General features: G+C 33.6%; 1 protein-coding gene across 1 annotated transcript; it reads right to left on the reverse strand.

The window, feature by feature from the left end:
- Positions 1 to 2,112: 2,112 nt before the first annotated feature.
- LOC142554993 (eukaryotic translation initiation factor 2 subunit gamma-like) lies at positions 2,113 to 6,415 on the reverse strand. The gene is made up of 9 exons (XM_075665620.1): positions 6,316 to 6,415; positions 5,164 to 5,353; positions 4,987 to 5,048; positions 4,469 to 4,581; positions 4,280 to 4,382; positions 3,953 to 4,180; positions 3,657 to 3,875; positions 2,804 to 3,064; positions 2,113 to 2,652 (listed from the first exon to the last, which is right to left on the reverse strand). The coding sequence occupies exons 2-9, from the start codon at positions 5,267 to 5,269 to the stop codon at positions 2,350 to 2,352; spliced, it is 1,395 nt and encodes a 464-aa protein (XP_075521735.1). The 5' UTR covers positions 5,270 to 5,353; positions 6,316 to 6,415; the 3' UTR covers positions 2,113 to 2,349.
- Positions 6,416 to 10,644: the final 4,229 nt, after the last annotated feature.

A 10,644-nucleotide genomic window follows, 5' to 3' on the forward strand; every position in this document is an offset into this window, starting at 1 on the left:
TGTTTTCTAAGACCCCTAAACTTGTGTAAAACTTTCCCCTTAACATCCTAATTCATGGAAGCCCCTTTAACAACAATAAAACATGATTTTGGAATCAAATAACACAAGTTTGAAACCTATATGCACATAGTTACGAAATTAAAATTGTGTGTCATGTTTCAGACTTGAGGCGTGTAAAAACTGTGGGGTTTGGGAAGGGTTTACATAATATATACTAATTAAATCACTAACAAGGCTTTAGGCCTATTAAGCCAACAATTTAGGCCCATTAGTCTTAATTAGAATTTAATTAAAATATTAAAATAGTTTTGGTAAAATAAGTTTGTGAATTTATTAGCCGGGTTGCCAAAAATTTCGTATTTTTGTTGAAAAATCAACACCGATAAAATTTACGTCCCGACGCATAAATCACCTAAAAACCCCTTATTTTCAAAAATATGAAAAACCATCAACCATATTTTCAAAAATAAGAAAAAGCATCATCCTTAATTTAAATAATTAAAAACAATTAATCAATAAAAACATTTTCTATTTTCCAGCCCACAGTCTCCGTTCCTCGATCGCAACTCGAATAACCTTTAAAAATACATTTTAATGCAACCATGTAGAAAAATATATTTTAAACATGCAAATATGCACAACATAATTAATTAATGCAATTAAATCATTTAGTTGAAATACACAAAGAATTTAATAATTGCATGCATGTGGTTCGCGTGGACCTTAAATTTTCGGAGCGTTACAGTATAAGGTACAACTATAAATTGTCAAAAATTATATTTGGTTCAACCTAAAGATTTGGATGTATTTTTAAAACTTCTAACTCATACACAAGCTCTTTATTTATATATCTGTCGTTTCACATCACCTCTCTTTTTATCTTCTCTCCTATCATCTATAACTGTCACTCTCTTAAATTTTCGAAATGTATCTCTATATAGATTTTCATATTTCCTTTTCAAAATTTTCATTTTTTGGCTGATTTTTCATTTAATAATTTTTATTTTAATATCATAAGAAATTTTGAATTCTAGATATGATTTTGTGATTTTTAAATTATGATTTATCATTTATACAAATTACAAATTAATGTAATATTCAATAATAGTAAAAGATGACCCAAAAAGGCCGCTTAATTCTTAATAATTGAATAGCCTCGTAACAACGATGACTTTTTAAATTCTTTTTAACATTTTCGATTAATATGTAAGCTATGATATTTTTATATAAAATTATATGCACACAATGATAAATAATATTCTTTTCACATGTATGTTATCAATTCAAAAACAAGGTTACGGATTAATCAATTGATGTATTTATAAAAATTTACAAGAGTAGGTCTCCTGTGAGATGGTCTCACATATCTTTATCTGTGAGACGGGTCAACCCTACCGATATTCACAATAAAAAGTAATACTCTTAGCATAAAAAGTAATATTTTTCATAAATGATCCAAATAAGATATTTTCTCACAAAATATGACCTGTGAGACCGCCTCACACAAGTTTTTGCCAATTTACAAACCCACGTATATACACACGTAAGGATTGATTTAACTTTTAAATAAGTAAATTTATTTATTAATATAAATAATGAAAAACTATTTCAAACTGAATATGTTATATATGTCAATTAATTACTGGTTCAAATAAATTAATAAAAAATAATATATTATAATTAAGTACAGAATTTATAAAATTTTATTAAAAAAAATTCACAAAAGTCAATAAAAGTCTTGCAAAAAAGTTTATATGAATCTACATAAATATGTTTATAAATCTGTGAGATTCTATAAAAGTCAATAAAAACCTATCAAATCCATCAAAGTTTATCATTTAAAAAATCATTAAAAGTTATCAAAATTCTGAATTGAATACACCACGTTATAACATATTAACATGTGTATTATCGCCTAAATTTAATTTGAGATGATTCCGCCAATATATCACCCGACTGTAAAATTTCAATTTTATTGAATTAATTTTTTTTACCTTGATACATGTCTGAACTGAAATTTTTTCCCATGATCTAAATTAAATTGTTCATGTTTCAAAACCTTAAAATTCCAATTTATCATTATGGTGGTTGAGAATATTATGCCCAAAGAAAGAACTCAACATTCAAAATGTATCGATGGATTCAATACTGACTCCAAAAACTGAATACAAATGCGAAAAATCGTGTCACGACAGGGAGAAAAAAAGAAGAGTATTCGAAAATCCAAACAATACATCAACTTCCATCGAACAAAAAATGTTCCCCGCAATTTTCTGCCCACCCACATTGTCTCAATTTTTCTTGCCTCGGTCAGCATTTTTCGTGTTCTTGTGTAAACCAGAGCTTCACTTAAATGGGGCAGGGTGGGATGTCAAGAGTAATACCGGCTTGAATCTGACCCCAGCCAATAAGACGCCAGTGCTTTTCGATTCTACGACTTAATGCGATTTTCTCTCCTTTGCTGGTGCACACTGGGGAAGTGAGTTGTAGTTTTGCAAAAACGTTCTTGACAGCAACAACACGAGCTCCTGTTGACATAGATCCTATGTTCAACATAAGGATCTCTCCCTTGGCCAGTTTCGAGACTTTACCCTGTCTCTCTGTATCCTTTGTCCTAACGCCCAGTAGACGACGCAGCAAAAAGAAATTAACCTGTAGTAAAGTAAATTGTGCAGTAAAAGCACTTGTATTCAATGGGATTTCAGATGACATGTCACATGCAAAAAGCTATACTTAATCAGGAAAATACAGGATAAACATAATTTGCCAAGAAGTTGGAGCTGTTTGAAGTACTGACACTTACCTCTAGTTCAACGTACACTTCAGGGAGTGACCCGACCTCCCCAAGAACCTGGCCAACCAACCTATCTGCACGAGTAAGTGTAGGGTCCATGGTCGTTCCAACTCCAATAAGGCCTCCAGGAACGGCAAACTGTAACTCGTTTTGCTCAGCGTATAAGGAGACTATTCTGGAGTATATAGGGGTGCACTTTATGTTTCCACTTTCGTCCTTGACTACAATACCTGGACGGACCTCGATAAATTGATTTACCTTCAAAACTCCCTGCAAGAGTAATTCGACAGTTTTAACATATTGTGTCAGTTGGCCAATTAAGTTGCACGAGTTTACTTCTCGTGTGGGAGTGATTGTTTTTTTAAAGAATAAACATTATAATTGTGCCGACTGCCATGAATTTCAATGTTTGGTAAAGATGGATTCTTCGTTTTATGAATTCACGAGTTTGAATCCTGCGTACACAATTCATATTTCATTAAGATGGCCTTAAGTTATGATCATTTCTGGACATTTCTCTCCATTTGACCATATGCATCTTGGATATTCATTCTGGATATCCATTCCTCGCTTTCTAGCTTACGCGAGAAGAGAAGTGTTAAATATAAATACTATGGATGGTCCCACCTTCCACTGACTTAGCTTTTGGGAGGAGAGACTATGAATGATAAGCTGAAAATAATATCTACCTACTGAAAAACCACTTTCAAGGCATTTCAACTACATGTAAACAATCGCCACTAACAGAAAACTTATCACTCACAAAGAAAAACTGAATAAGCAAGTCCTATAAGGATAAAAGAATGTGGACTGCAATCGAATTTTTGTTCTTCAAAGTTATAGTTAATAAAAGAAAATCTACCTTCAGAATACTTCCACCAGCAACACCACCTCGGATTTCATCGACTTCAAAACCAGGCTTATTGACGTCAAAGGACCGGATTACAATCATATTTGGTGGTGAAATGAAGTTCCTCTCTGGAATGGGGATTTTCTTCACAATGTATTCAGCTACAACGTCAATATTATACTTCAGTTGCGCAGAAATTGGTACCACTGGTGCACCATCTGCAACAGTTCCCTGTAGAGAAATATGGAAAAAAATGTTAAATGTTTACAACAATGAAATTTGAATCGCATTCACGCACATCAATCAACCTGAATGAATTTCTGAATGGCATCGTGTTGGTTGATGGCAACATTTTCCTGAACTAGATCAACTTTATTTTGAAGAATTATAATGTGCTGAAGACGCATAATTTCAACAGCAGCTAAATGCTCAGACGTCTGAGGTTGAGGACAACTCTCATTGGCAGCTATAAGAAGTAAAGCTCCATCCATAATTGCTGCACCATTAAGCATTGTAGCCATGAGAATATCATGACCCTGTGGCATCAGAACATTTTTCATTAATCTAAATATGCTTGAATCCCAGTTGAAACATTTGGATCACAAATACCATCACATAGCCATAGGAATCATTACTGGGCAATCGACAAAAGAGACATGTCTAAGTAATTTCATCTTGCTGTTTTCAAAGCCAGGCACATCACACATTGGACTGTCTTCCTTTCCACTTCCGTATGCCCTGAAAAGAAATAGAAATTATTATTAACTAAATGAACCAGGAAATAAATTCACATCAATAAACTAAATCAGCATTGCCGGACTTACTTGTAGCACATGGGTCGAGAGCATTGATCATCTTCACACTTGTATATTTTTGCATTGGCATATCCAAGCTTGATGGTAATATTGCGTTCCAATTCGTTTTTAAAGCGGACAGTCTGCAGGTAAAAGTCATTCCAAATTGAAAGAAGTTCGATTCATACATAATATTTTTTAGCATATAGGACCCAAGATGTATGAATATGAACACATAATTTATGAGAATATCACTGAAAAAGGTAGGAACCTAGGTGAATACAGTCACAAATCATTAAAAGTTACACTAACATAAACATTAGTAGACGGTGATGTACTCTAACAAGTGCAACCATCAAAATATCAAAACTACTTAAACTGGCCATATTCCAAGGTAATTAAACTAGTCAATATATGGCCCAATTCCTATCTATCCAAACGACAATTTTGAATTTAAATAATGAATCGTTCGGATCCTCACAGTACTTTAAATGCCACAACAAGCATGCATTTCTAAACTCTCAAGATCAAGAAAATGATTGATATACCTGGACACCAGATATGGCTTTTACAACTGTTGACTTCCCATGAGCCACATGACCAATTGTCCCTGAGAGGAGTAAGTTAACGAGGCGGGATAAGTAAAATGTAAACAGACTAACTGAAAGATGTAACAATAATCATAGCAAATAAATCAATTCAAGTTATAATCAAAACAAGATAACCTATGTTTATTGTCGCCTGACGAGATATCACCTCAGGCGAAAGTGGATGTAGTTTTGTCACATCCAGCTTACTCAAGTCCTGCTCCATCAATCCCTTTTTAGACATTCTGGCAACTCTTGATTCTTTAACTAAATACCAAAAAGTTCAATTTCGTGCAGAGGGAATAACACTTGGAAAGCTCTGAATAGTCTGTCAAAAAAAGTCATTGTAATTAGCTTGAAAGTTAATCTGGTGGCATAGAATTAGATATAAATACAAACATCAGTTTGCAAGTTTAATCTGGTAAAATTTTATGACATGATGGCCGGATATACAGAGCCTTATATGCTGAAGCCATTTTGAAGTTCCATTCAATTATCACAATATATAGTAGAAGCTCAAAATGTAATCAATAGCTAATTCAACTTGGAAACTGTATTAGTTTAAATAGAAGTCATTGATTGGCAACATAATCAACGACCACAGAAAAAGAAATCCATCATCCCCCACCATCATAAAAGAAGTCCATTTCCCAAAATAATACGGACCAGTTAATTAATTCTGACAGAAAGTACAGCACATAAATGATAAACAATCAATGCAACATAAAATTTGTCATTTAAAAATTTCCTAAACCCACCCAACGTATCAAAAACTTGAAACTTTGGAATAAAACCATGAAGCTCTTCAAGTAATCTGGGAAAACCACGGACCAATGGCACACAAATCACACACGATTAGATGAAAATAGAGAGCCTGGAATAATTACAGAGCAGTAAATTGTGTTTGCAGCTTTCAAGTATAATGATATTAACATAAAGGAAACATAAAAATCAAGCCAACGACCAAACAATTCCATCAACTTGTTAACACCATCCTTCAAATACACACGCATCCATCGATCCCAACTTCATAAAGATTCAGAAAAAAATCCTCTTCCAAAAAACCCTAATCTCGAAAAACAATAAAACATAATCCGATAGTAGAAAAAACCCACCACACAAATCAAGAAAGACGCCGCTCAAATTACAACACACAAGAGCCCATCAAGAAATTTCCAAAAAAATGCACGAATACACAGACAGACACGCAAACCCACTTATAAAAACCCAGGAAAAAATTAAACGGTGCGAGAAATCTGAAACCTTGCATAACAAGAAAAAGGCCATGACTTTTGTTGCACAGCAGCCGTCGGAGGGTTCTCTAAATGCGTCTCAAGAGCGGAGAAATAAAGCAATGGATTACATATACTACAGTGTCAAATTTGTAAAATAACTTTCTACGCATTTTAAACATAGTCGAAAACCATTTTTAAACCGTAACTTTATCTTAATTTCTTACACTTAAAAATTTTTGTTTTCACTCCCTATAACATTAAAAAAAGACAAAAATATCATCATAATGTAATGATTGATTTTCGTGAAAAAAAATGATATGAAAGTTTAGGTAAAATTGTTTTAAACATAAAAATTTATTATCATATAAGTAATTAAATGTTTGAGGAGAAAAATTTCTCAAATAACATGAATCTGAATTCATGTTCGAGATTGATTATTTATAGGATTTATTCCAAAAATTTGGAATATTTGAAACAAGAAGATTTAATCAAGGTTAGATATCAGAAAACAAGAGAAATTATCAGAGTCCTAAGGTAAACTTATGATTCAAAATAATATGCTTATAGAAATAGTCCCGAATTCCTCTAAACTCTCTGGAGATCTTGGAGAAATTCAAAAGACATTACATAATTATGGCAATATACTGTATTATGTACCACAAAATGTGGAGAAAATCCTTGAAAAACCAGGATGAAATTCTTGGAATCTTAAGAGATATTCGAACAAGAATTCAAAACCTAGAACAAAAACCAAGTTCTACTAAAATGACTTCAGAAGAAAGGTTAACACCATCCTTTGGTACTGAACCCTTATTACACCAAAGAGAGAAAACCAAAGTGATGCCAAAACCTTTAACTGAAGAATAAAAAATGATCAGTCTAATTAAATCAGTCTCAGAAAAGAAATTAATTTGATGACAACTTTAGAAAAGATTGGCCTTGAGGATCTTCAAGACCTTGTAGAATCTTTTGCAAATCTCAAGGTTATAGATCTGAAGATGAACACAACGGAGGTGAACAACCTACCATGACCTAGTCATCTTCTCATGAACCACCTAGAGAAAGTGTGGGATCTCAGAATATAAATATGAGAGAATCCTAACCAGACTTTTATACTTGAGGAGAATCGCACCCAGCGGGAACAAGGTCAGGGAGAAGTCAAATTCTTTTGCACCAAACATCTTATGGAAAATATGTTTTAGAGCCTATACATCCTTATAGGGTTAAGATTAATCTTGATGTACTAGACTTCAAAAGCAGATAAGATCTTATAGATGATTGGACATCTGCTATGATAATTGTAGCAGGAACATTTGATCTCAACAGAGAATGATTCATTAAACTATCAGAAATGAGTCTTATGAGATCAGTAAAGATTGCTTGGGACATGACTTTGGTAGAAAACAATGTGTCAGTCTTATCTGGAGAATCTCTAAGTGAGATAGCCGGAAGAATGACTACCCTATTTAAAGCACAATTTATAGGGGTAGACTATTTTAATAGTCGAGATACAAAGAAAAAAAATACTCAAACTCTGTATAGTCTTGAATTACATGATATATGTTTAGTTGATGAATATATTATGTTATTCACTAAATATAGATGAAATTCAGGGGTCGAAGAAGATATAACTGTTAAGATCGGTTGGGTGTTTGAAAATGTTTAGAAGGATGGGTTGAATAAACAGTTAATAATTTTCACAACTTTTCTATAAATGAATCAGTATAGTGATAAACTGAATTCGCGAATCTTGTTGTCAATGTCAATCAGTTAACTAATAAAAGTGCGGAAATAACTGAAAGACAAATTGAATAAAACTGAGAATAAAGAACACAAGATTTGTGGATATTCAGATACTTCAAATGCTCATATGTCACCCCTTCTATCTCAAAGATATGATATTTACTAAAAGACTTTGATTAATTACAGCAACTGTAATAACCCATTTTGGTTTGGACTTAACATTTTCAAACTGAAACTCTTAGTATCTTTACAACTTTTATCAGTATGCAACTGATATGTTTACTGTAACGTTAATTTGAAGGTCCACGTAAACTACATGGCATCTAAGATTAACAAATTGCTTATTTATTTTAATTAAATTGTTTTAATTGCATCTAGTAAATATGGTAGGCATGTTTATATGTTTAAAATTTGATTTTCAACTAGAATGCATAAAACTGTGTTTTAAAGGTTATTCGAGTTGCGATCCAGGAACGGAGACCGGGGGCTATATTAAGGAAAATATTTTTTTAATTGTTTAATGTGTGGTGTATTTTAAATGAAATTTTGAAAATGAACCGTTTTGAGGTGTTTTTACACGCCGAGTCGTATTTTTAAACGGTATTCAGTTTTCGACGAAAATATGAACTTTTAGAGAACTCAACTATAATTTTCACAAACTTTTCTAAACAAAATATTTTAAATATTACTTAATGGGCTTATTGGGTCTATTATGGCATGTTAATGGGCCTAAGCTTACACTATAAGTTTTAATTAAAATAAAAAGCCTCAAACCCTACCCACCCTTCCCATAATCACAGGCCCATCTCCTAGAATTTTACTAGGACTCCTTCTTCATCAAACACCACACCCACACACGAAAATTTGAAGGGAAACACATGGCTTTTTGAAGGAGAATTCTGCAAGGGTTGCCTCTCCGCCAACGTTTCTCGCATCGCCAAATAGTTTACGATTGTAATATATGCAAAGACACGCCTTAACTTCATTTCAAACACTTTCACACCATATTATGTGTATTTAATTTTCCTTGCATGAGAAACATGATACACATTTTATTTTCGTTTTTTGACAAGCCATGGACAAAAACTCATGTTTTAATGATCCAAACTCATGTTAATGATGCATAAAGGGGCTGCCAGGCTAGGCAATAAAAAGGGATGGATTTCAGAGGATTTAGAAGGCTAGACATGGTTGCACAAGGGCTGGACATGGAGGGTACCTACCTTGCACGAAAATAAGAGTCCTAGTGGCTAAGGGGTCTTCGGCTAGGAGTCTTGTTGGTTACGGTTTCTACCTACTGTTAGAGCATGACAAGGAGACCTAAGAGGCTGCATGAGGGTCCTAAGACGGCGGCACGTGGGTTGGCTCGAAGAGCAAGGAGGTTCGCACGAGTTGAGGGAGCCGCTCGCATGCATAGTTGACGGATAGAAGGGCTGGGGCTTCTAGGTCTTCTAGGCTTGGTCTAGTAAGGTCCTTAAGGTTTGGTCAGGGTCCTAGGAGGGTCATCTAGGGTCTGGTTGGGTTGGTTAAGGGCTAGGGCCGAAGGGTACAAGGTTAGTCAAGCTAGGGTTTTGAAATATAGGTGCAGAAAAATTCAGTAGCTTCCTAGGCTTGTGCAAGGGTCATTTGGGTTTAATATTATTTATTTAGGTGTTATTAAACTTTGGTGCAAATTTGGTAAGTCAATACGAGTCAAAACCGAGATGTACGTCTAAGTTAAAAAACGAGTCAAGGAATCTATCGAAAAGCTAAGTTCTAAGCCTAAGAATATTTATGGGTGTGTTTTAAGGTTATATGTTAAGTTTGGAATGATTTGGGACTGTCGTTTCGAGGTCTAAGGATAAATACGAAAAGTTATGCTTCTAGGGGTAAAACGATCATTTTACGTCTGAAAAATATTAGACGTCTTTGGCAGTGCCCTAAATGCTGTAAATAATTTTAAAATATTATTAAATTATATGATGAAACGTTAATGCTCAAAGACATGTTGGGAGCTTGGTTTAAAAGATAAAAATGATTTATATATGCATGAATTTAATAAGTGATGGAAATATGAAAAGTTGAAGGAGGTGAATTTGTAAGGTCCGGGAAATTTAAATTTACGTCACCTGAATACATGCAATATAGGGTTTTATTTGAATATGTATTTATTGATTTTTATGCATTTAATGCATAATTACTGCATGAGGATTCATTTCATGATTATTTTAAAGTTTCACGTATTAGTGTTTCTAGTTGCATTTCGCGCTTAAACCTGAAACGGAGACCAGCGATTATCAGGAAAAATATTTTTATTACATGATTAATTTTAATTAATTTATGTGGAGTGTTTTGAAGGGTGTTTTTGAAAATGGGTCTTGGTGGGTATTTTTACTCGCCGGGTCGTAATTTTTATCGGTACGCAAATTTTATCGATTCAGAGGACTTTTTGAGGACTCGGACAATATTTTCAAAAATGTACCTAAATGAAATATTTTTCGGGACTATGTTTGGGCTTGGTGAGTGTTTTTTAAGCTTAGTGGGCTCAAGACCCTTTTTAAACCTTCTAAAATATAATTCAGGGTCCATTACTGGTTTGTTTTCTATTTAATTACACCATAATCAACCCTAAACCTAAATAAAACTAAAGTGGCCGCCCCCT

The sequence above is a fragment of the Primulina tabacum genome, chromosome 9 (assembly GCF_025594145.1).
Source record: "Primulina tabacum isolate GXHZ01 chromosome 9, ASM2559414v2, whole genome shotgun sequence".
Lineage (NCBI taxonomy): Eukaryota > Viridiplantae > Streptophyta > Magnoliopsida > Lamiales > Gesneriaceae > Primulina > Primulina tabacum.

Bases quoted from the DNA above. Each gene is read 5' to 3' on its own strand.
- LOC142554993 (XM_075665620.1), bottom strand. From the start codon at position 5,269: ATGTCTAAAAAGGGATTGATGGAGCAGGACTTGAGTAAGCTGGATGTG. The intron at 3,065-3,656 runs GTAGATTTTCTT...TTACTCTTGCAG, and splicing joins CTGGTGGAAGTATTCTGAAG to GGAGTTTTGAAGGTAAATCA. The intron at 2,653-2,803 runs GTAAGTGTCAGT...ACTTTACTACAG, and splicing joins AAGTGTACGTTGAACTAGAG to GTTAATTTCTTTTTGCTGCG.